Genomic DNA, 27,588 nt, shown 5'->3' on the forward strand with positions numbered 1-27,588 from the left:
CACCTTCCTAAACTCAGTCACTTACAATATAATATAACCAGTAGAACAAATGACAGAAGATAAATACACAAAAAACAAGAATGTTCATAAACATCTTGGTCTTTTTTAGGTTATTTTCATACAAGCAGTATTCATCTACTTCCCTGTCCAAATTCTATTTCCCTGTCCAAAGACACCTCATTCAACCGATCTATTAATTACGAGGTTTAGGAGATGGGTTGGGAGTGAATCAACCCCTAATGTACAGGCAACTCCCCCCACTGAGAGCCATTACACAAAACCCTTCCACATAGTGTTAATGGACCAGCCAAATTCCACTTAATGCCCTGAATCCATTGGCAATATTTCCAACACAACATCCAATGCATAAGATTCTCAGGGTTGCCAATAATGTAAATGGTGAGGCCTCATGGTAGTTAACCTCACCATTCTGTGCAATAGCTAACCAAACTGTATACACGATCCCTAACTAGTTGCACCATATAATCATTAATGTCAATACTCTATCCTCTTCAAGGACAAGTAATGTATGTGGTGAAGGTCTAGTTAGATTTGTATGGTTTTTAAGTGATAATAAGGTGATAAAAACAAAATTATGAAAATACATATGATCTGACTGAAGAACCAATACATAATCTTAGTAATTATGACGTTCCCTTCGAATTTACCTGGCACCTAAATATTAGATGTGGCAGCATTTATAACACAAGATAAAGGCAAATGAAATGAAATACTTAATTTTTAGAAGCTTGGAATATTGCTTTAGAATTATCTCATTATCTTATTTTTAGAGTAACAAACGCTTTTTAAAAGTGATCTCCTAATTACAATAACAAATACTAGCGTGCTTATTTGTGACACTGGAATGGGTGTATTCGGGGGTGGTGCTGAGCGCGCGTGTGTGCGTGTAAGAGATTTGGGGTAGGAAAAAGCACAAAAATATTTACGAGTAACAATACTTTTGTTTAAACGTTAATACTTTACCTTTAAACAAAACAAAACGTAACTCAAATTGCATTTGAAAACCCTAACCTGCAAGAATACTTAACATATAGCCTAATTATTTTAGTAATTTGAAAATTAGTCGGATAGAAAATAAGCAATTTTACAACTTTCTCGTTATTCATATATACGATACATGTCATATTCTTAAGAAAAAAAGTATACATCTCGATACCGAATCTTATTCCGTTGTGTCCGTACATTATGTTTCCGTAGTTATTTATATAAATGCATGTCATTATATCCTGTTACACAGATGAATGAATTACGAATCCATCCAACACAAGCGTAGGCTGATATCTAACAATACCTGAAGTGAAAACCTGTTGCATCGCGAGCACAATGGATAAAGCACAACCCACACAGATAGCGAGTCTTCTGAACCCAGTTCACACACTTACGGTGCTGAAGTTGCGAGGCCCGCATAGCTCTCCTTGAAATCGACAATACAGCAACATCTCCTCGAGCTGGTGCCCAAGCCGGTCCAGCAACTTCCTCATCGAGGGTTGCGACTCGCGTGGAGGGGGAAGAAAGTGATTAAAGTCCAGTACGCGGGACAGCGGGGACCAAGGTGGCTCATTGCCGATGCTAGATCCATCGCCTTGCGTAGTAAGAGCTTCCCGAGCTCCAGCGGATAACTGCCAGTTTTTCCCCAAAAGCCCCAGCCATCTTCCCGCGCTGAAGATGTCCGGCTTTTTCATTCGCCGTGGCAGCAGAAGGTTCTGATTACAAATCGTTACCGCAGGGAACACCAAGCGCTTGGCGTACACCATATGCGCCTTGGTGTACACGGGTGACGACAATAAGTATCGGACCCTGTTTGACGACCAAGTAAAAAGAAGCGCCAAAGCCGTTAAAAAAGCAAGCAGCCAAGCCACTCTGCGCGGATACGAGCCACTGAGAAATATATGCCTCAAACCGTGAAAGGTGGTATGTTTCAAAAAAAACTTCCCAGCTTCGTGCAGAGAGCCTCCTTTTCGTGATTTCGGTGCGGATTCATTCAAGCACATTTTCAACAGAGGGTAAATACCGCATCGACGGTGAATGGTCGGGTCACATCCAAAGCCTCTCTGAATCACTTTAGCGGAGCTCGGCGAAGGCGCATCGCAACCGGCCGTCTAATCGCACACCGTGTTGCTCTGTCACTGTGCATTTCGAGCGGAGGCAGCTGGCTTTGCAGGCAACACGAGGAGCGAGCGCTCCGTTTTCAAGCGACAGACAAACCCTCATAATGATTTAACGTCGACTCTGCAAAGCCGCGTGGTTGTGCATTTGATGTAAGCTCCCTCAGGCGTAACATATGTAAATGCTAATCATTACTACTTAGTAGTCTATGTGGTCAATCAATTATTTGGAAGAAACGCAAGCCCACGTGTTTTGTAAACAGTTTCCGGACGCAAATACCACGGAGTAAAACATTAAATACAAAAGTCAAACCTAACTATTGTAAAAGACGTGGAATATTTTTTTCACATCCGAATCGTCTAAAAGTAATTTTTCCGGAATCAGTCATTCGTGGATGTGCAATTTCATGCTCTGTAATGAGGATATGAAACAAATTCTCCCCGTTTTGACTAATTAAGTAATATAAACTTTATTTCCCATTTATATTCCTTCTTAAGTAAAACGAATTGCAATTGTTAAGCAATGATCAATTATTAACCGTTCAAGGATTAGGCCTATTTTAAGTTTAGGGGTTATATCATAAATAAAAGCCTACTTAAGAACATTTGCTATTACAAAAACATACCTATCCATAAATCCATCTACCCATCTATCTATATTTAAATTCTCTTAGGGTTTAATGTGAGCGGGCAGTTGCCAAAGCATTTCATTGCTAGTTGTACCATGTATAAATATGTATGTAACAAATAAAACTGGATTTGACTTGATTTGACATACATTATTTACTTAACTTTAGTCTACTAATATGTCTGCTGTAGTCAGTCATAGACTACAATTACTAATATGCTACATAGTTAACAATTATGTGTGGATTTGTCAAAGTACATTTGTACATTTGCTATGAGTTTAAGATTTATTTCTCTTTGCCCTTTTCTGTGATAAGTATCACACTCACCATGTTCAAACAACAGTAACCCAAAGGTTTGGCTGCTTCTCCTTAAAGTTGCTGTAAGAGGTTTTCTTTCTGGAATATTTGGGCTAATCTGTCTTTACCTCCCAATATTTATCACTAAAAAGATGCTCTGAAAAAATCAATTGAGATCAACAACTAAAAATCTCATTATGGGCTGGCTATATTAATCAATCAGGCCAATCAGGATCCATATCTGAAAGAGCCAGCCTACCTGTCAAATATTTGCCTGCACAGACAGTGCATGCAGAAGCAGCACTAAGAGTGTATGTGTTTGGTGGGAGTGGCTTTAGCCACAGGTGTGTGATGGAGGAGTGATTGAAGCGTGGCAGTGGACTGAATTAATTAGCAAAAATGACAATTAATTCATTACAGTTCAATTACTGCAGCTTTAAGTTTAGGTAACCAAAGATTATTAAGGTAGTATTGTTTATTAATAACAAAACAAATTATTAGATAGCTAACAGCTACATTAAAGCAACTAGACACAGTTTAAGACAGATGGTATTTCATCTTTGAATAAGTTATTGTTAGATCCAGCCAAGAAGGTTTAATTTGTATTTTTCATGCATTTACATTATGTTTTTATGGATTGTCAGGAGATCCCTGGTTCAAACCCCAAGGGATCCTCAGCCATCTGTGGCATCCATGGCTGGCAGTCCAGTAGAGCATAAGTGCCCTGGTCTCTGGATGGGAGAGAGGACATTTATTTCCTCTCCTTTTATCCTCTCCTTCCTTCTAAGATGATACAGTGTCAATGTTTAAGAACTACCATATGTTCAGCCAAATCCTGCCAAGATGATTGGCAGCTGCTATCATGTTTTCTGAGCAAATGTCTTTTGGGAATTAAAGCTAATATAAGTAATATAATATAAGTAATGTAAGTCTTGGAATTTGTAATCAACAGCTAAAAATTAGAACAGTCTGGTTGTATTAACCAATCTGGAAACGTCCCTACAAGGAGGAGGCACTCCTGTGAAACCCTGCCTGTGACTTGTTTTTGTGCATGCACAGGCCACACATGGAAGGCTATGGCAGAAGGGGGGCTTTGGAGAGAGGTTTGAAAGGTGGGCAAGGGATTGAGGGATTGGGATTTAGAGGGTTTTTAGTGGCTAAATCTGACAGCAGCAAGAATTAACAGTCCGTTACAGCACCTTTAATGTGAAGGGCTAATCTTGCATCATCCTCCCCCTCTAGAACTTTCTAGAAATTACACATGTACATGGTGTGTTTGTTTGTCTGTGTGTGTGTGTTAGAGAGAGAGAGAGAGAAAGAGAGAGAGAGGGGTGGGGGGGGGGAGGATATGTAGTTCCTGTACTAGGAAGTAGTTTATTGTGCCTCTGAGCATCATTCAGAATGCCGTGGCACTTGTAATGCCTCAAGATCCTTATAGGAAATAAAGTAACTACTGAATCTAGTTTTAATGGAACTGAATGTTATGACTGCATGCAGGACCAACAGCAATAATAATAATACTGTTGTTATTATTATAAACGTCTCTATATAGCATTTTCATCTAAAAGTAATCTTAAAGTAATTTTTAAAAAGTGCTTTTCACAGGAAATAATAAACCAAGTTTACATGATTATGTACATTAACGAAATAACATTAATACAAAATAAAATAAACTATAGTAATGTAATAGTAATAATTAATTTCAATCCCAATATTTATTTGGATTAAGAAACATCTTAATAGCCTGCGCTACTAAAAATCTGTGGAAGAGTATTCTAAAGTTGAAGCAACTTCAACCAAGTTTCAAACTATCTATATGTATTAACAGTGGATCTGCTTCAGATGGGCAATGTAATGGATGAGTTATAATCAAGCCTTCCTAATCAACGTGGAACATAATAGGCATATCATGTTTATTAAATGTATAAAGAATGAGGAAAAATTATTTTTCCAGTTTACTGGAAGCAAAGAATGGGAAATCTTCAGAGGCACAAAGGGAATTCAGAGTGCACAAGTGAATAATTCATGTTCAGGTCTGTTCCTTCTATGGGGAATTATGTCTGTTCCTTCTCAACCTGGACCCAGGGGACACAAGTCGGGCTTCGTTTGTCAACTTCTGTCTCCAAGGACAACCAAGCCAGGTAATCAGAAGCTGTGAAATTGCAGAAATGCAAATGTACTAAACTGGTTCAGAAGTAAATTGTGGCCTTGGAGTTTTCCAGAGATTCAACTGAGAACCCCTACGGTGTTGAACACCTGAAGGAGGAACAAGTATAAACAGCATACTAGAAATTAATCGTTGACATAACTGTTAGAATCCTTGAGAACATATGCGGAAATGCTACTTTTCAAAAAGCTGTTTCATGAACAATGAAACGATGCAAAATGTTTCTTTCTCATAATTTATATAAAGTGTGACAGTCATTTTTTGCAATTGTGCCCAAGCAAAGTGTACCAAAAGTAGCGTCTAAACACGGTAAAAATATCCTGATAGTAGTCAAGCAATGTCAAAGTTTTATGGATAGGTCTTTTGAAAAAGTACATATTTTACACTGTGAAGCACTGCAGGAATTCCCCCATCCCTGATTCTCTCTCCTTCTGTCTCTGGCTCTGACACTCTGCCTGGTACTTTGTTACTGTCTATCTTTTTCATGGTCAGTTGATTCTGTCAGCTGGGTCCTGAAACTGAATTGGAGTGGAGGCAGGAACAAATAGGCTTGTGCCATCATGTCACATCTCACTGCCACTCACACCTGTTATCTTGATTATCAAACCTTCACCCCCGCCCCCCCGTCAACACACAATATACACTCTCACACAATACAGCCTTAACTTATGTAGGCCAGGTATGGAGCAGCTTCAAGCAGAGTCCTGTCTAAATGTCTGACCATCACAGGACTGGGATACAATGTATGAACTGCAAACACTAGTCTATAGTGGCACAAGACTCACAACAGAAGATCAGACATTTTCATTTTAAGAGGCCTTAAGATACTCGATAAAATATCTTCTTGTTATTCTATATACAGCAACAGTAGTGTAGTATTCTATCATGTTCCTTTAAAAAGGCATTTTGTACCATTTTGTCTCTCAAGAAAACTAAAATGAAAGCCCTTCACTTGCACTGATTAGCTTTAATGTATAATATGTAGCTTAATGACAAAATTCTGCTTAATGGCTCAGACGCGGAATACCATTAACTAAATTGTTTCCATATGCAGCTCTACCTGAAAAAAATTTTACTCAAATCACCAAAAAGAAAACGGCACTTTGGCACAGACAGTACAAGAAAACAAACAGTATTTCTCTCCCCAGACATATTAAAGCTGTTGCTGATCAAGATACAGAAGACTCATAACACAGAAATGAAACTGCCAAGAGAGAAAAATGCCCACATTGTAATGACATGCACAATGCTCTTATTGCACAGCTAATAGGGGACTTGACAAAGGGATCTGTACCGCATCGTCAGCCCTCCCAACATCACAGATGCTCATAATGCTTGGATAGCATCTCCTAGACAGCAACAATGTAATGGCAGAAATCATGCTTCACTTGGCTCTTTTCAATAGCACTTTCTGGTATTCCATTCTCAGCAGTCCAAAGAAAGAACTGAACCATGCTGGTGGTTATTCTTATTACACCCACTTGGTATCTGCTCTTTAAAACCTGGTGCATAACCTACTTTGACGAAATAAGGGAAGCATCCTCTACTTGTGGGTAATTTTATGGTGAAGAAAATTATAATTGTGGATCTGACACCCAAACCCTATAAATGGAGTTGCATTCTTTGGACATCCATTATATGGTGATTCTTTCCTGTCGTATCGCCACGCCGTTGAGGAGTGAATAAGGACTCTATCTTGTCCTTTGCTTTCAGTTACCTTTATAGCTGGCCGTTGTTCAGGTTATGCCTTTTGTGTGCTCTCCTGTTGATCCTGACCCCACCCATCCTACCCAGTCTGCCCCATGCATGTGTCTCCACCCAGGTTACCATGCTCACAGTTATTGGTTCCACACCACACACTGTCACACTTCATCCCTCTCAGCTGTTCCTTATTATGTACCAATCACCCTATGAGTTTAAATCTCAATGTTTTCTAATCTATTGGCATAGCTTTGTGTCTGTTGGAATGTACCTGCGGCAGGATACCCTTGCAATGTGCCCAGCTTCTGTTTGTGGCTTTTATTCAGTCTTGTCTGTGTGGTTTGTGTATTGCTTTTGGTTTTGGTTCTTTTGTCTTTTCTGGGAGTAATGGAGGACACTGGGGACCTCTTTTATGAGTCTGACTCCAAGGCTTCATTTCAGCCGTGGCCGTCATTTGTACTTTGCCTTTCTATCTGCAGCTGTCTCTTGTTTATATGTCCTGCAACCTTCAGCACAGGGAGCTGGATATGACGTGTCTGCTCCTTAGTCTGGGGTCTACTCATCAGAGTGGGGGAAGCACAACAGTGTATGGGAGCTACTGTCTGCAGTAAAGAAGCCATTTAGAAGAATTTATTCCTTCCTTTTTGAAATATTGTCTGAAACACTGTATAACTATTTGTTGAGTTATTGGAAATTATTAATGTTATTAATGAATCTATTATCTCGTGTATAAACTTAGTATTGAGTCAAACATGTAGACAACTAACAACCTATACCAGTAACAGGCGAGGAATGTGACAGGAATTAAGGCTCAAGGATGCTTAAGTGACAAAACCCAAAATATTCAATGACAATGCATTGAGAAATGCTTTTGATAAGAGGTACTCTAATGTTCAAAACAGGATTCAATGAAGAAAGTGTTTGCAAGTGTTCTCCATTCCTGCATTTGGCTGTGAGGCTATGACTACCACAGTAGATGGGTAAACACTGAATTCACTTTGATAATTATCTAAAAATGTAAAACAGGCAAGTTAGAAAAAGATAAGCTTTCAGAAATGAGTCAGTCCACAATTCATGTGCACAAAGTTCAGTTTTTCTCATTTAAACTGCCAATGAAAAGCTTTGGCAGAAGGGCTATGGATTTTTCTGTGGAAAATAATTCTTCATGATCTACATACTGTTTTAGGCAAGTAGAATACAAAATAACTTTGGTGGAAAGGTCTACCATAACCTTTTATTCTACAGAGGACTTTTTCTAATAACAGAATGGAGTAATAGGTTGTGTTTTTCTTTGAGTTATGAAGTTGTGGTCCTCATACTTCACTGAAAAGAAAAACGTCAGTGTGGCATATCGAAGAAAATTCCTCTTGATCTATTAATGAATATGCAAGATGTGTCTCTCACAACCAAAATCTAGTCATTTAAGATAAATCTGGTAAGATTGTAATATATACAGTACCAGTCAAAGGTATGGACACACCTACAGTTTTTTTTTTTTTTTTTTTTACTATTTTCTACATTTTAAAAAACAGGTACGGTAACAAACAAGTATAATAACACATGATTATGCTGTGATAAACAAATATTGACTATCTTAGTGTAACGATGAGCATGTGCAGAAAGGAGCGAGATTTAATTGGGGCAAATCCAGAATCAGTGTCGTTAGAGCAGTTCAGGGTCAAAGAGCCAACACAGAGAGCATGGGGATACATGAGTAAACAACAAAAAACACATGAAGGCAAATAGGAAAACAGGCTATACTTAGGCTAGGGAAAGTACAAACCAAAAGCTACCATACGAATAAACATGCAAACATTCAATGAACTAAACACATACACAAATTATTCAAAGACCAGCAAAAACACAAGGGACAAGACATGGTTTAAATACACAAACTTAACAAGGGACAGGTGTGGAAAATCAAACGTGGGGCGGAGAAAACGAAACTAAGGCATGGAACCAGGGAGTGCAGAAAAACAGAAGACAGGGAAACCATGACAACAGGGACGCCAGGAGGTTGACCATTCGTGAGTGGATTTGAGATTCTTTAAAGTAACTGTCCTATACTATGATGAGAGTTTTGCATATTCTTCTTACCTTAACCAGCTTCATGAGGCAGTCACCTATGATACCGTTTCATTAGTCTTGAAGATCTTCTCATATATGCAGAGCACTTGTAGGGTGTGGAAAGAAAACTGTTCTGAAAGAAAACTGACGGTGCATCTAAAATTGTGTGTGTTTTGAAAATAAATTCATATATAGGCTAATATAGGAACACCTTTCCCAAATTATATTTGTCTTAGAAATAAATGTATACATAATCCAGTAGATGCCTTTCTTACCATTAAAAACATGCATTCAGTCAACTTTTGACTGCTACTGTATGTGTCAACAAATGTAATGTCAGAGCTGGACATGTGAGTAATAATCTCACTCTTACAGTTCACAGCAGCAGTAATCAACACTGAACTGTATTGGTGAGATAGAGACTGTTCACATTCGGGAAAAGGAAGAGTTGCGTGGGATGGGGAGGCACATATAGGGAGCATTTCTGTTTAGAAAAGGGATCAACAAGTGCACACACTGTGCTGTTCCAGTGACTCACAACCTAGCGTTGTTATAATGGTCTCAAAGTTATTCAGATCTCCAATTCTCTGTTGAGTGTTGGAGTATATCTAGTGTTGAATCCAATTTTACAGGTTCTCTGCTGCTCTCCTGTGGCAGACCCCCTCCTCTGAGCCCTCTTAAGGTTTTCTTTTAGGGAAATTTGTGTATCTTCCTAATAAATAGGAATGTAAAGAAAAAGGAAATTTATGCAGACCTAACATACTATATAGTGTTGCTGCTTGTCATCCTGTATATATGATGTGATCTATGTTATAATGAGGAATTCTTCCCCCATCGCTCACCATGTGCTAAGCAATAAAACCAAAAATTATAAAATTATTATTTTTACAACAATATTTACAAATTATTTTACAGAAATATAATATTGAAACAGAATAAAATAAGATAATGTCATGGTACGGCGCCTCCCCCCTCAATTCTGTGTGCGTGTGCGTGTCTGTGTGTGTTCGTATTGCCACACCTTCTTGTGTTGTGATCCTTGTTGTGTGTAATTGTCATGAGTGTATATAAGTCTCATTTCGCATCCTCAAAGTTGTCGGTGTTTGATCTAAGTAGTCTGTGTTAAGACGTCTGATTCCTGTGTGAAATAAAAATGTATGTTTGTGTTCGAAGTGCCTCGTCCCCGCATCCTGCTTAACCCTCGTCCGTCACAGATAAAAACAAAAACTACAATATAAAGGATAAAATACATGAGCAGAAACTGAAGTGCAACAGTGATGTACATTATTAATTGCAGGCTAATTAAAAGCTAATCGGAGCAGACAGTTTCTTACCCTCCACCAAAATTCCAACAGAGACAAAGGAGGAGACAGCCAGTGTCCGGATGGCCTGCATAGTGTCAAATGCTCTGCGAAGGAAATGGAGCAGGGTAGAGCAGGTGGAGCAGAGGGTGTATGGGGTGTATAGAGCATAGGTGAGATCTGGTAGAGAGCAGGAAGCCAGGGCTGTGACTGTCGTAAATGAGGGCCGGATGAAGGGTTGAGCTAGAGAGGGAAGGTCAGGGAAGGAGGAGGGGGGGGCAAGGGAGCAAGGTAGTGCGAGAGCGAGGGAGTGAGGGAATGAGGGAGACAGGATACTAATGAGACAAAGTGGGGAGCGAGTGAGCCGTCTGGGCCGAAGGGGCGAAACAGAACGACAGCATGAGAGGCAGGCAGCGCGAGAGATCGAGAGAGAGTGAGAGAGAGAAAGAGAGAGGAAAAATTAAATGGGCAATGGGTGGTGGACACCGAGGCAGGCGTAAGTAATTTGTCCAACGTGATACAATTTTAGACAGCTGGGGCAGCAAGTGTTCGGGCTGAGAACAGACGGCTTGGATGATGCTTTGCAGACAGACTGCTACTGAACATTTCTGGCCGCCCCACTCCTGCCCTGGGGCACATCAAAGACAGGACTTCCCATCTTCTGTCAGTGTTTAAATGATTCAGTGTAAATACTACACCTCTGCTGACTGAATAAGAGCGCGTATTTGGGCATGTGTTACAAATCAGACTGCCTGTGCATATGGGGATTTGAGTTCAGGTGTGTTCACATAAATGTGTTTTTGTGTGTGTGTGTGTGTGTGTGTGTATCTTTGAATTTGCCCATGTAACTGCCTCTGTGATAGCAGTCAAAATCTCTTTGCACCAAACCTTCATGTGCGGTTCCCAACTCTCTCTTGCATATTCCTTCTTGCTGTTCTTTCCCTATATTTCCTTACCGGAATCTCAAGGGCTCCAAATGGACATTTTCTGATACAGGTCAAGCAAAGAAAAGGTTGCCATTTCCACTTATGCCATTAAAAAAAATGGTGCCATCAAACCCCTGCCCCCAGGTGCCATATGCCTGCTCACAGTGGTTGCAAGTTTCAAGTGAATGCTATCAGGTGCTGCTCTCCTGAGAAGTCACATGAATTGCAGTTCACCCTTTTTGTCTTGATAAGCTGTTTCACAAAGATGCACACTTCACATCTAATGCTAATATAGTTCAACCCAAGGGAAAATGGCAAATTTTCTTGCTGTTTGTATGTGCAAGTTGTTCAGTAGAAAGCTAACAGTAATTTGTGACTCATTTTGGTGTAATTGGATTCAAGTTCACTACAGACCACTCTGTCCAAAGCTAAACTTCTTTGAGTGTACATAATATCAGTCTTGCGGAGATGGTATTTAAAAGTCACATAATTTAATACTATGTTCATAGTATATGTATATACTAGTATAGTATATAGTTAATGCCAATTTCTCAAAAATGCTCATTGCCAATATCTAGTTAGTTGGCACAACTTATCTCACTAACCAGTATCCTCTACAACTCTACACTGTTTAGCACCTTTGACTGAAGTGTTCCTTTCAAACACAGTTCAGGAGGAGTTAAGTTTAGAAGAGCCTGTCAGTCAAATTATCCAAATAGATATCCTGCTGGTGTAAATTACTCAGCTTCGCATGAAGTAGCTGTCAGCGCTTTCACTTAATTTTTAACTCATTCCTATCCAGTTTCCATTGTACATTTAAATTAGAATGCATTTGAGTTGCTTCGAAAGAACAGACCTATCAACAGTTTCCAGTGTGGTGGCCCTTCCTTGTCTCTATGTCAGCTCTCTGTTCAGTTTGAAGTGGTCCTTGAGAAAGACCGGATGAGTTTGAACTCCTGCTCCCCACTACAATGTTCTCAAAGCTGGTGACATTGTATTACCATTTGTAAATATGCATTTTGTCTGCACAAAAACAGATTGTGTAAAAATATTATTTTGAGAAAAGAAAACATAGTAGAAGAGACAAAATATACACCCTTTGCAGAAAGATACTGCACTTTGGGAGTTATTCTTTGAACATAATGAACGATGATGTGATCGACGTAACTTGCTTTATGGCATTAACATGATAAAGGGACTTTATTCTGCACATTCAGTCTCGCCTGGCTTTGAAGTTACTAGCAGTAGCGGATGGTGGCTGATTGTGAGCTAATTCAGTAATTACCCTAAGTCTCCCAGGATGGGAAAAAAGAGTAAATTCTTAGATCATTTTTAATGAGCTGAAATTATAAAAACTATAAAAATAATTGTTTAAACAAATGGGATTTTCAAAATTGTTTAGCATGCTGACCAATTATGGACAAGTCTGTGGGTCCATATGTATGCGTGCACGCATGTTTGTGCGTGCATGCATGGGTGTGAATGCATATGTGTGTGTGTGTGTGTGTGTGTGTGTGTGTGTGTGTGTGTGTGTGTGTGTGTGCATGTAGGTGCTTGCATAAGGTATATAGGGAACACTAGGGGATGTCAAATTGCTGTCCACTCACACTCATCTCAGGGCCTGTGACTTTCCTCAACAAGCTGATAAAGCTGATCATGATGAACTAAGTATCAAAACACAGTATTTTTGCTCTGTCAGTGGCTAGTAGTGTGAAGAAGAAACATTCTCACACTGGTTTCAGAAGGTAATGCTGCAAATCACTGTGTGGTAATAGTACTGAACATCATATTATTAATTTGTTTAGTTTACTTTCTACTGCTTCCCTCCTTCTCCAAATGAATCTGGGAATTTCGTCACACTGAGTTGAGTCCTGGCACTTCAAAAGAAAGGTTACAGAAAAATGTATACCCTTGACTTGTTCTGAGATGTTGAAAATGGAGCATCACTAATGTCGTAAATCTGATTTTCTACTTCTACTTCCAAACTTTGACTGTCTACCCTTCTTAGGCCAGGACATTGTGCTCCATATTTACAAAACAAGCCTTCTCTCCCTCCATCTCTCTCTCTCTGCTCTTTGTGTAATTGTCGATGTTCACACTCATTCTCTAGTGGGTTATTACGCCAGTCTTGCCATTGTTTACTGTATGAGTTTGTATGAGTTTTCTGTAAACGGTTGGTGAAGAAGAGGAGCAGGGGGAAGATGGATAACAGAGGGGGAAAGCAGCTGTCTTGCTCATGCCAGGAAGCTGTCAGACAGTCAGGGTTAATGAGGCAGACCTATATCTGTTTGCAGCCCCAGGGATACAGGGACCAGCATGCATGTGCATGTGTGTGTGTATGTGTGTATTATATGACCAGTTGCCTGACTCACATTGATGTTAAGGGATTAAAAGCGTTGCTGACATTATTCATGCTAACAGCTCAATAAGTACAACCAACTGGACTCTCTCAAGGGATAATATATTCCATCTAAGAGGTATAAATTATGCTCCTGTTATAAGAGGAAAGATACAAGGGTGAAGGGTGATGGGTAAGTCTTCTAAATAACATTTATGAAATGGGACGATATTAAGTTTAAGGTCATTCAAGGATAACATAGATTGCTTGAAAAAATGTTTAGACAGATGATTGTCTCTCTCCCTCTTGCTCTCTCTCTCACACACACAGATCAATTATGCTGTTTTAAATATAGGAGACAGACAAGTTGTCACTTTACAAAATATCTAAACCTTTAGAAGGTACTGACATAAACCTTTTACATTAAAATAATAAAATGCATGCCCTTTTATCTGAGTCATTCTATCTATCAAAGTCAAGGATACAAAACAATGAAGTAAACACACTTTTAGGTTTTTTTTCCAATCTAATCTTCTAAAAAAGAAGGCTCTCTTTGTTTATTCAATTAAAACTTTTTAAACACCACCAAATGATGTTGTTTTTGAAAAAATATATTTAGTCTGTGGATAATTGAAACCCTGGGTTGTTTCTAGACTTATATTAGCAAGGTGTCACCATGAGGCATGTTATTACATTAGGGGTACTTTTGCCAAATTTGTAAGTTATGCTTAATTACAAATGCAATATGGAAAGAGGAAGAGCCCTTTGGATATTATGCTCAGGCAGTGAGGCAAATGGAACTGCCTCAGTAAGGCAATATGAAGTATAGTAAAGGACCTGGGAGCTAACAACAGCAGGAAGTTCAGTGGAAATGAGCTTTAGGACAGTCAGCGCTACCAACAGCAAAGGCTATGGACAAAAAAATCCTTCCACACATTTTGGAAGAGCAGCTTCCAAATATAGGACAGGCATTTGCCAGAAAAACAAACTTGCTTAGTGACTTGTTTACTGGCTGGCAGAGATGTGATCTGATGAAGAGCATCTTTTGAGTGGCTCACAGGTTTCCCAGAGCTCCCACGTGCCAAAATTTTAAAAAGCAAAATGTGGGAGCTTTTTGGAAAAACCTGGAAGAGGTGGTTTGGAGAGAAATGCTGAAACCTGGGAAGGTGTGGAAAGTGACCTAGGCATGAATACTGCCCACATGACTGGGAAGGAGATCACATGACTGGGAAGGAGATCACAGGACTGGGAATGTGACCACAGGACTGGTAATGTGACTATAGGTCTGGGAAGGTGACCACAGGACCGGGAATGTGACTATAGGCATGGGAATATGACCATGTGACTGAGAAGGTGGCCACAGGACTGGAAATGTGACCAGAAGGCTGTTAATGTGACTGCAGGACTGGGAATGTGACTGCAGGGTTGGGAATATGACTGCAGGACTGAGAATGTAACTGCTGGGCTGAGAATGTGACTGCAGGACTGGGAATGTGACTGCAGGGCTGGGAATGTGACTCGGTGGCCAACGTGTCAGCTCTCTCACATCTGCAGGGAAAGGAGCATTGGCTGTTAGCCATTGAAGGAGTCTCAGCTACAAGAATCACAGTTCCGCCTTACTTTGAATTTCTGTAATCACATCCTTAATGATGGACCACCAGGAAGCAATGAGGCAGCAAATCATTGTTGGTGGATGAAAGAGATCTATGTCACAAATTTCCTGAGGCATTTTATATGCGATACAAAGTGCTCAAGGAAGAAATAGAACAAATCTTGCTGCTGCTTTTAGATAATTAGTACTCATGTTTGTCCAACTATGGTCTAAATTATGACAAAGAAAATCCAATGCTGTCTCCTGCCAGTCAATGCTTATAGCCCCGGTCAGTTTATGGGACCTTGAAAAAGTTCATCAGTACCGCCTGTGATACATTGATGCTGAACAACCCAGGAAAAATGACATACCAGCAATTATTGCCATCACGTATCCAAGAGGAGCACATCCAATGAAAGTAGGCTACGAGGAGGGTTCGAAAACACTAGAATTCAGTTCTTGAGCTGCAGTCAGAATATTCTCCATTGTAGGTTACTAACCATCCCAGAAACTGAATGTAGGAATGTGATTTCAGTTAGGAGTGAGGAAAAGCAACACTACAGAGCCAACTGCCACTGAAAGCACTACAGCAGGGAACAGCTGCCACTGAAAACAGCACTGCAGCAGTAGCTGCCAGAAACAGCAGCACTGTCTTGCCAGCCAACAGCAGCTCAGTGGCCTCCACTGAATGCAGTAGCATTAGAGCATTAGCTGCCAGTAAAGGCAACAGCATAGCACTAGCCAGTAGCAAGCTGGTGTCTGCCACTGAAAGCAGTTCCAGTGCCAGGAGTGCCTGTGCTTCAACTGTATTGGTAAAAAAGCAACAAAAAGCTGGTAGATTGACTGAGAGGGTGGCAAGTTAAAGGAAGAGAGGGCAAGTTGTTTCAAAGCACCAGAGAAAAAACAACCCACCCTTTAACCAAAGACAAAGAGGACTGTGAAAAACAGAAAGGTTATTTCTGATGAATCATCAGAGGTTGTGGGGGTTCTTTTGTTTGATATGCGTTCTGCAGCTACCATTGTGCTGCAAATAACAAGAATTAGCCCCATGAAGTCTATACATCAGGCCATCCTGTTTATCTCTGCCACAAGTGTGACTCAGGAGATTCTGACTTTTTTTTAACCTGACGTAGCTGACATTTTTAGTGTTTGTCCTCTGAGTACACTGAGAGGAAACAGCTAGTCGAATAATTTTACAGTAATGTTAGAACACATTGTTTCTTTAAAGGGGGATCAATTTGCATCACCAGATTTACCAGTCACAGACTGTATATTGTTTGCAGATGCAAGTATTGCATATACAATAAAATATATAGGCTATAAATTAGTATAACAGATTCCATAAGGTAGAAAGCCAACCCTATCATGGTGCGTGTGGTCACATGTCTTCTCCGGCCACAAATATATTTTGCAAAAGCTCTGAATAAAGACCATGGTCTAAATATCTTAACCTTTTCTAAAGCTTCATGGCTTGTGTGGCTTTATATTTTCTTTAATTGTTTTTTTAAATTACTTTTCCTCCTCTGTTCTACTTTAATCTATATTAATATGTTAATGTGAGCACATTTGATTTTTGGTCCTACTTGCATTTGCAGAATAACTAAAACTTTCAACCCAAATACGTATCTAAGTTAGTTAAATACGTAACCTATCTAAGTTAGCGGTAACATTACATGCAAAATGGTTAGCAGTTAAAACGGTAATAAACACTTTGTTACCTCAGAAGCATTATTGTTGTACTCCTATTAATCACATAATTTGGCAATAAGTTAGAACGGTGTATTACATGTAACAAGAATTGTTTTCACCATCTTTAGCTAGTGTTTTTTTGTTGGAGACTATTTAGATTAACTTTCTAGCTATCTTGCTTGTGATGTGGTTTGCTTGTGGCAATGTTAACGTTGTTTATCCGTTTACTCTCAAAGGTAACGCTGAGGTATCTTTTTTTCCAGGACTGCCTCTACCCTACACATACGCTGTGGATATCACTAGCTATGAATGCGAAGCCAAAGCTGAAGCTGTGTGTAAGGTTGTGTTACGCAGGATTAAAGTGGGAAACGACAGTTTAATAAAGTTGGGTTTGAAAAAAACATCTTACAGGCATCCTCTATTTTGTTTCTTTGTTCAAACAGTCTATTAAACTACGTAGTATTTGAACTGACGGGTGAACGGGCTTTAAAGCGCTGTTTCGATCTGATGACTTCACAGCTGGGCTTCAAAACTACTGGCATTCACTCCGGAGAACAGCGCGGAGATGTGAATCGAGCATGAAGCGAAGCTTATTCGTACATGGCTTAGTTTAAACACACTGTCCCACGTGCAACCTTTGAGCAAAGTAGCTCACTTTGAAATTGGTTTTAAAAATGCTGTGATTAGTTGCAGACTCCATGCCGAACGTTGTATCTTATTCTAGAAATGAAAACATTAAGAATCTATAAGTGATTAATTATTGAGTCAGTTAGTCACTGATAAGTGCTCCTTGGCGCGTCGTTTAGGTGAGAAAGCTTGTCCATACATCTTAATAATTGGGTAGATATGATGGGACTTTAACATTACAAGCTGTTAAGCCATTGAAACACTTCAAAAATTGGTGTCATGTTAGAGAAAGCGATATATTTGGTGTGTGAACGGTTAATTAATTAAAACGGTGATATGGATTAGCCTCAGCGCGCTCAACAGCTGGTTATAGCTGTGATTAGCACTCGCAAACATCGAGCATGTTCTGAATTTCATCCTCGAGGACATAATAACAACCATGTGAAATGTTCACCGTCTTAGCGATAATTGTACACATTTATCATTAAAACACAAAGGATAAAGCTTGACCCTGGCAGGTGTGAAGTTAGCTACTGAATCATGTGACTAGGTGCTGTCTCATGACAAGACGACTGCAGCCTTGGGAAGTGCGGGAAGTCATTATTGTGATAAATGCAATATAAAGGTTTTACATTATAATTATCTATTCCAGTGTAGTTTATCTGTCTTGGACCAGTCGTGAAATGCTATGGCTCATTTATAATGTGCCACTGATACCATTTTACAACTCTGAAAGAGGAAATTAATCTCAGCACCTCTGACAGCGTGTGTCTTGCTGAATTCGAAAGTTCGAAAGTTTCCCAGGCTTTGCCAAAATGTTTCTTTACAAGGCTTGTGTCACTTCCTCCCTTACTTAGACTTATCACAGTTCTGGTGTAAGCTGCTTTCACATACAAAGTACTTACATACAAATTAATAATCAAAAGTCTGTCATAGTCTTCCTGTGACTGAGTGCTTGCGCATGACTGCAATAATGCTTCCTCCTCAAAACAAAAGTCATATATGCCTATATACACAATACAGCCAGTATTACAGTAACTTTAGTAGCCTACAATATGGCACCATCTAGTGCTCAAAAAACAGCTTTACTTATTTATTTACTTATTTATTTGGGTTGTGAATAATTCCATTAAATGACAGTGTATAATTGTCAGACTGACTAGCTGCAAATTTGTTACTAATAAGTCCCCATAAAATGACACTGTTAATAAAACTGAAGGATTTGGGGTGTAAAACAAGATGTTAAGCAAGCAAGCAAACAAACAAACATCACATGGTATTGCCACAATAAGGCTGACTTTTGCTACTTAGTATTTTTTTTTATGAATGAAAAGCACTCTAGTCAAAGGAGATATTTTGTTTACAACTCAGTGGTCAACACAAAGTCAAGGTAACACAAACCCATTCGCAACCAAATGCCTTGCAGAACTTAGCAAAGCAGGTCTCTGTACTTCATTCACAGACAGTCACAGGACTCACATTCAGCCTACCCCCATCTTAAAGAAACGGTCCATCACTCAAGACCTAATTCCCTCTATCGTGAAGCTGACCACACAGAAACCGGGACGGAAACAAACTGCTTCCTGCCTATTGACCGCAATCCCAAGGTCCCTCTCAAGGCAAAAGCTTTTGTTCGTTTAGTTGCAGTGCGAGTGTGCTGAGGGCTTTGTGTGCAGTAGGAACACAGATGCTGCAGAGGGAAAGAGCAGAGTTCAGTATAGTGACCTCTGCACAGCCAACAGGGAAGACAGTGCACAAGGACATCTGCTGTGGAGCATTGTTAATAATTGATGGCTTGCTGTTGTCAGCTCCCATGGGAATCGTCTGATTCTCATCAATCGAGCTTAGCCTGCTCATAGTGTGCAGGACAATACGCAGGAGTGCACCTAAATGGATGCTCAGTCATGTAGGGGAAAAAAAGCAAACCATGCATGAATGTGTCATCATGCAGCTCACACTATAGAACCGGCCACTGGAATGCATCTAGTGCATTCAATTATTTTTATGCATTCAGTTTTTGGAATATATTTATAAGAATTAATCATTTTTGTATTAATTTTAGTTTTTAGAATATATTTATTGAATATATTTATGGAATGGACATTTATCGAATTTATTATTAGTATTTATGGACCAAGCATATACTATGTCTTCCTTTTATTATATTACTACTAAAGTCAATCTAAGGAGCTTGTCAAGTTTGACTCACATAGACCTGGACTAGATCTGGGGAAATTAAACTGAAGCCTATTGAACATGGCTTGTGTAGGAGGGCCTTCCACTGTCCGGCCGACATCAGATGCCTTTTCGTTTTGGCCGCTGTAAACATCACCAGGCCAAAATGAAGGCCTAGAGAACTGGCTCTTATGGGATGCTGAGCAGGAAGAGAAGTGAGTGCAAAGACAATGAAAAAGGATCTGTGTCTAATGGAGGACTCTACGGAAGTGCGGGATGCTCAATCCTTCTCCAATTCTGCCCCAGGATGGAAATTGGAGCCGTCCGGCTGCTTGGCGTGGTCTAGTCTTTGATCGATCTGAACCAGAGTTTTGTTAAATATGTGCGCTGGCAATCAATGGCTACTTGCTTGGCCACCAGGCAAAATGCACTAACATCTGAACAATTAGCTAATGAGAGCTGTAGTCAACCATGCGCTGTTGTATGTGTTTCGCTTCTGATGCCAGTAACATGATTAGCAGAGGCAAACACGTCATTGACTGAATATGTAAGAAGATAGAGGAGCAAGGTGATATATACTGGGGCATTTTAGCAGCCCACTACACTGGAATAGTTAGATTATAGATTCTGGGCAGGATATCAAGAACAAGAGCTCTCTGTGTGTGTGTGTGTGTTTATCCATCATCTAAATGACCTTTTAAGCAAGTGCATAACACATCTCCAAGGACGTAAAGCCATTATTAACATACAACTTTTTTTTTTTAAACAGTCCACAAAAACACTTACATACCACATGGCAGCACTGTCTATAAAAGCCCTGAAATGCAATAAACACAAATGCTTTCATGCCCTTTACCACACTGCAAAGTGCTTAATAATGCAATAAAGGCTTAAAGAACACAGGAAACAAACTGGAAACCTTCAAGCCACAACAGAAGATATTAATTCCACAGCTAAAGCATGATCTCCATTTGACAGGATGCTGAGTTACAGTTGTTTTCTCAGATGGGTGACCTTCATATGCACACAATGGAAACATTCTGCATTTGCAAAAGAGTGAAATGCCCTCCTGAAACCTGACCAGTTTTCCTGTGTGAATAGCTGATGTTATTATTAAATTGGAGCAGCATTAGTAACACATGGATGGAGAAACGACTTGCAAATTCAAACTTGTGATGTTTTTTTAAATAGTAAGTAATGTTCCAAAATTCACAGTCACTGACAAATTCACAGTCTCCTAAATATATTTTGGAATAATACTTGTGCACTAACTCTTATCGAGAAAAATATACAGGGTCTGCACACTACAGATCTGATATGTTGTTTAATTGCAAATGGTTATGTGCCTGATCCTTGTATAAACAGAAATGATTATTGTAGCAGCTAGTTATTTGTAGAAGTTTTAAAAGTAACTTTGCAATTACGAGAGCTACACAATACTACATGGAGACTGATTACCAGTGAAGTGGCACACCATATGATTATCAATCACAGCCAACCCAAGACTAATTACAGGGACCTGCCTTTGCTCCATGAAAAACACTGCACAGAAAATTAATGGCTATTTGGTTCCTATTAGCTGAACTGAGTTTCGGTATTCATTTTCTCTGGCTCTTAAAGGAAAACCCAGCCTATCAATCTCCTAGCAAATAAAGTCACCTGTCTGGAAGATAACATGCTGAAAACTAAGGCAGTGGACCATTCGCTGATCTTGAATCCTACCTCGATCCAGTTCTGGGGGCCACATTTCTTGCCAGCGAATGCACACTCCAGCAGCATGTCCTCGATGCGGTGCCGTGTGCGGTTGTAGAACTCAGCCAGGTTGAAGCGGATGCTCTGGCGGTCAGGCTCGGGGGCCAGCTGGAACCCGGGGGCCATATTGTCCTCATAGCCCAGGAGTGGCCCCATGAAAACAAGGTCACTGTAGCTGATCTGTGAGCGTCGGAAGCCGTTGTAATTGCAAATGGTGATAGCCGGGAAGGTGAAGTTCAAGGTACTGCGCTCGTCCAGCATAGTGATGTGGTCGTATGTCAGGTAGTAAGCGACGCGATCACCCACCTGAGACAGGAACACAGACAAGGCAAACAGGAAGCATACTGCCCAGATGCCCTGTCGCTTGCCGAATTTCTGGTTCTCTACAAAGACGTGGTTGGGGCCGTGGAGGCTGCAGCCGCTGAAGAAGTTAGCCAGGTCAAGGTTGGGCTCCGGTTCCTCCTCTGTCTCATCATAGACCTCCAGCCCATCGCATTCGTCTTTGAAGTGACTCTGCGTGAGGTCATCCAAGCTCACCACCTGCTTGAAGTTTTCGTTCACGCTACCCTGATAAGAGCCGACAGGATTGTCCTCGTCTGTAGCAAGGGAAAGGGTGCAAGTGATTCGGACCATGGCTGAAGCTGGCCAGATCGTCTGGCGGGATGAAGTTCAAGACAGATCGGCCCCAGCTGGAGAATCCTAGCTTGCAATCGAGATGGGTGGGGCACAGAAGAGTTCAAATGTGTTCTCGAGGCAAAACACGGGGCTGCATGCAACTGAATCACAGCATTCAGTTGAACATTATATGAGCATGCCAGAGTTCATCGCATGATGGTTAAGCTCAAGATTTGATCTTACATATCAAAATTCGATGATCCATTCATTCAATGAGCCTTGAAAACCCAAATCTACAACAGGTGAGAAACAAAAAAACTTATCATAAAAATAAACAGCTTGGTTCGGTCCTGGCCTAGGAGACCATCCTCCAGACAAAGATCCAAAGATTCCTTATGTGAATTGTTACAAATCCATCTCATAACACATAAGCCAGAAGGTCACGCTATCAGCGCATCAAAGAGAGCGAAAGATGCCATCACACGGACCTTGTCCACTTCCCGCAGGACACGAGGCTGGGTGGTAAACAAGTCCTCCTGGCCCTGGGATCGGGAGCCCAGAATACGTCACTCTTCCTCTAACTGATGGTCTGAGGAGGTCACAATGCCTCTTACCCATCCACGCCCACAGTTGGTGGGGGAAGAGATCCAAGATCCTGCTACGTTATACTCCCACAGCACCCTGCCACAGCTTCAACCAGAGCATGATGTCAGCACCTGATCATCTTTCTACCCTTCCCAAGAGGACACACTGCATTTTAAAAGTGTCAAAGGCTGATAACCTTTTTTGTTTTTTATGACATTCAATCAAAAAACAAACAAACAAACAAACAAAATAATGTGGTAATATTGACAACCCACATAGCAAAAATTAGATTATTGTTCAACAAAGAGGCTAAGTTATTGTTTCACAAATAGCTACAAACAAAATAAACAATACTAAAGAATTGTAACAGCTTTGAGAAATGTTAATATGGAAAGTTGGCTATATGGTGGCTGGCTCTGTGAAAATGTATTAGAACCCAGTGCTGATCCTTACACCTTTCATTTCTCCACCATGTATTTCATATAGCAATGGCACAAATTTTTAAATGTGCACCTACACATGGTTGAACCATAAAGCAATGTTTGGGATTAAAACAGGTGTGAGATCCTGATTAGACATTTAGCAACCAACATTTGGTTACTATATTTAGTCCTGTGGGTCCTCGCTGGGTCTGTGCTGTTTACAGAACTTACTTCTAAGCCTTTTTCACATATTCTTATCAAGGGAAAAATGTTTCACTGACACTTCATCCCAGCAAAGCTCCCTACAAAACCCATGGTAAACAAACTGTCAAGTGCTATCTACATACTGCCATCTGTGGGAGGACAAAATACAGTTTTCTCTCAACATTTTCATTTAATATGCTAACATCTTATCCTATTTATGATCTGCCATTTAATGTTTGGCTCTTTGCTCTGAGTTATTTTAACATGTTCCACAATTTAGAAGCAAAATTAGTCTGAAACCTTTTAGTTCTGGATAATCTCCCTCAAACCCACATTCCCTTGATCATATTGGCTGTCAGAGACTGAGAGCTCTTCCTTTCAGCATCCAGAGGAAAACAGATCTAACTATTGATTTTGGCTCAATCAGATAGGCAGCGGCTTATTTTCAGAAGACCAAGCAGTGAGAGGAAGGAAACTGTGGCGTCTCTCAAAGCAAATGCTCCATTAGCAATTCTGCAAAGCACTATGGGCAAAAAGTGACAGGCACAGCTGCGTCTCTGGTCGTCCTCTATTACCAACTCAGCAACAGAGCCCATTTTCAGCATTCTTTCAGCTGGCTGCTGGCCTGCTGACTTGATGCAGCACTCTGACTAGAAGATGACAGTCCCAATGCGGCTCAGAAACTTCTCAGGCACTGCAAGCCCTGACAAGGCAGAGACATAGCAGGTTCCCGCCAAAATAAAACAAAACAAAACAATGAACTGGGCTAAAACCAGCAGCCTCAGAAATGTACAAAGTTTCAGTAAACATAAATCACCTCTTACCTTCTGATTAGGCCACATGATCCTGTTGTCCTAGGTAAACTATTTAAGATTATCATGTGGCTCGGCAGATGCCACAGTCCTTTTGTGTTGCAAATGCCAATAAGAGAGTGCACTAATGTTGCGTTTGCAAGTCTCACTGGCAATTCTTTGTCATCCTAGGTTTGCAAATGCGAAAAAAAAGGTGATAATGGTGTTCTGTCATGTTATGGCCTGGCCTTTGATGTACTATATAGATTCTTTAATAAACTGGGCATTTTCACAGTCATAGGCATTGTATGGTATGTCTAAAAAAGACTCCAAAGACTGCCTTTTTCATGCCCAAGTAATCTCTGTCAAACACAAAAGTTGTTTACAGGGTTCACTGATCTAAGATAAACAATCAGTGCAACTACAATGATTTTGAATGAAATATTCCTTTGGGCTCCAATACAATAAGTTAAAATAACACTTTTTAATCTGATTATATGAAATAAAAGAAAAAATACCTCAATGTTACAATGACTGCTCAATGCCAGTTCCAGTCAAATCAAATAATGCACAGTTGATAAGGGCTAGAACATGTGGAGGGCAACAATTCAGTGACACAAGGCCAGTCTATGCCCTTTCAATACTTTAATTATTTTTGTGTCACATTAAGCACTTTCAAGGGTTTTCAGTGCCCTTGAGATACAAGTAGAAACCAAGAGAAGAAACCCAAGCTCTGTGAACAGAACTAGGCTTGAAGGACACAGTGCACACTGCAGCCTTCAGAAATACATAATGTACATGCACAACATTAAAGGAAGCCAGGATGTTATTTCTAAGACATAAAGGCAAGCTTCTGCCACTCGTCAGCAGATGGCGCCAGAATTACTTTTTGGACGATTGCGCTTAAAACGTTCCTGCCACAAATAGTATACACAGCACACCGAGAAGCATAATAGCCTGAGGTAAAGTCACTAAAAGCCAGCTCCACATATGTTCACATTTCTGAGCCTGATCCACCCCATGATCGTAACTCTTGGTCAGTGTTTTGATATTCCACATTCTGAAAAACTTTAGTGGTGTGTTCAGATGTATGTCAGTGATCAAATAGAAAAAAAAAGGTTAGAATGTGATTGCTTGCATATTTCTCTGCACATGGCCTTTGCTGGTGACTGCACATGAGCACCGAACTGGGAGAAAGTGATAAGAAATGGCGCAACATCTAACATTTTAAAACAATCGGACACTGGGATTATTCAGATTTATCTACAATGTAGGCTATGTAATATTACCTAGTTGATAAATAATCAGTGTTAACACTGATAACACTGATTATTTATTAATTGTTAACATAAACTTTTCACATTGCTGCTCAAAAACACGAAAATATGAACATATAAATGTGCCAGCCAGAATGCTGTTGTATGGGAAGTAATAGTTTCAATTATTAAGTACATTTTATGTTGTAGTGAATATAGCCTACAGGTCCCCCAGGACTACTGTCTCATTTGGAGCTCCTGCAAAATCTCATTTCATTGGTAGTTAACTGAACAGTATAACTGATTGGTCGATCTGTTGTCACACCTGACTCCTAGATAACAGAATGGTGGAAAGTCTTAGTACCTGCACCCGAGGGCTGTGATGTTTTTATCTGTAACATAAATTAATTGATTTTAAAATCCAAAAGCTTATTTTGTATTCAAGGTCCAGAGCTGTATGTCCACATTAAGAAGGGCTTTGCTATTGTTTAGATTGGCCACTGGGGGGCAGTATGTGTTTTCCAGTGATACTGGGACATAGTCTAAGGGTTGGTGTTTTTGTTGAAGTGAGAGATGGTCAGGAGCCTCCACTTTTTTCAATCAAGTTCGTCTCTGCAGCTTAGCCGACAATTATGATAGACCTGTTGTTACCATGGATACCCACCAGCCACAGGAAGATGCGGGATAGGGTAGTCTACACACACACACACACACACACACACACACACACACACACACACACACACACACACTACACCAATAAAAAAGAAAGAAATTACACTATGATTATGACCTACTATGAGAGTGGGTGAATAAACCCGGTCTTGGATGACACACCAAAACATCACAGGCGTATCAAACACTAAAAACAGCAGATTAAAACAAACAACACCAGGAGCCAGGCGCTAGCTGGAGGCAGTTGGAAAAGACGCCTATTGATATTCCCCAGTTCTGAGACGTCAAACGTGAAAATGAAAGCTGTTAGCAGGCAATAAAAACAAAGGCGACCGAAACAAGTCAGACACCAGGGTGACAGGAGGTGATATCATTACACAGCACGATGCTGCGTCAGCTGAGTACTGCAAGGAGGCCCTTTAAATAAGCTGTTTGGGCTGAGTGACACGTTCCTAATCTTGATCAGTATGCGCCAAAGAGAGTCAGTTCCCCTACTGTCAAAGGATGAAGAACATCTAACGGGGATGAAGAGAGAGGAGGGAGGATGGGAGAGAGAGAAAGAGAGAGAGAGAGTGAACGAGAGAGAGAAAAGCTGATTATGATTCTTAATGCCATAGTCTACTTTCATGCAGAATGAAATTCTGACTCTTCGTAGAGCAAATTCAAGTTATGCTTATATACTGTGAAGTCATATTATTCAAATGTAAGGTTCCTTGAATTAGATCCCTGAATAGCCTACAAATAAAGCTTACATAGGCATTATAATTTCATTTATCCTTACACAGAACAGCACTGATGCAAGTCACATCATTCAATATCTGTAGCTTATGTCTTATTTCTGAAATTTAAATGTTAGGCATCATTGCCAGGGAAAGAAAAATAATTTCATTCCATATCAATGAACTGCCAATTCTACCGTACGCCAGCATTTATTGTTAAAACAAGCCACCAGTCCAAGCTCACCACACAGCTTACTGCACAAACTAAGCTGGCTCTGAGAATGTACGGCTTACTGCACAAACTAAGCTGGCTCAGGGAACACATGGCTTACTGCACAAACTAAGCTGGCTCAGGGAACACATAACTTACTACACAAACTAAGCTGGCTAAGACAACATAAGGCCTTCAGTGCTATTTAGTCCTTGAGGAAGGATGGCGTTGCTGGCATCTTATGAGAAGTGCCAAGTTCCTTTGTGTTCTGCTTCATTTGGGTCTCACACCAAGCCTGTAGCAGCTAGCCCTGCCCACACAAGCATGGTTATGTCCGATATAAGGCTGAACATCACAGTTCCTATGTCTTTTAAAGAAACATGTTAGAGAAGACATATAGTGTTAGTCAAAGTCCCTGTCTGACTGTCTTCAGAGTAGAACACATGGCTACAGAGTCTTGCGCCATGATGACACACAATAATGCTATTATACTTGTAATAAAATATGTATCCTTAAAAGTGCATCTTAAAAGTGTAACACTTAAACTCAATTTCTACGTTCAACAGAGTTATAGCCTGTGTAACTCAGTACGAAAGAGAGAGCTTTGTGCTTTCTTATTGATTGTAGATAGCCTAACTCATAATCCGATGAGAAGGTTGTAGCGAAGCCTAATTTAAGAATCAGAACACGGGGGACTGTGAGGAGATATGAGATGAGATTGTCT

At 40.2% G+C, this 27,588-nt stretch overlaps 1 protein-coding gene across 7 annotated transcripts in view; it reads right to left on the minus strand.

Annotated features, from left to right (window-relative positions):
- asic1b (acid-sensing (proton-gated) ion channel 1b) overlaps nt 1-27,588 on the minus strand; it is a 157,757-nt gene that overhangs the window by 24,446 nt on the left and 105,723 nt on the right. For 2 of the 7 annotated variants that reach the window (XM_035520620.2, XM_081705573.1), the window contains exon 1: nt 1,404-2,192. The exons of 2 other annotated variants lie outside the window; for them this stretch is intronic. In XM_035520620.2, coding sequence (XP_035376513.1) covers nt 1,404-2,012 — 609 coding nt within the window. In that variant the 5' untranslated portion in view covers nt 2,013-2,192. Of the gene's footprint in view, nt 1-1,403; nt 2,193-21,356; nt 22,469-27,588 lie in introns of those variants that run through there. 3 more of the 7 variants (XM_081705576.1, XM_081705572.1, XM_035520619.2) reach the window with 3 other exon arrangements.

The sequence above is a fragment of the Electrophorus electricus genome, chromosome 22 (genome assembly GCF_041902795.1).
Source record: "Electrophorus electricus isolate QZ-2024a chromosome 22, ASM4190279v1, whole genome shotgun sequence".
NCBI classification, from domain to species: Eukaryota; Metazoa; Chordata; class Actinopteri; order Gymnotiformes; family Gymnotidae; genus Electrophorus; species Electrophorus electricus.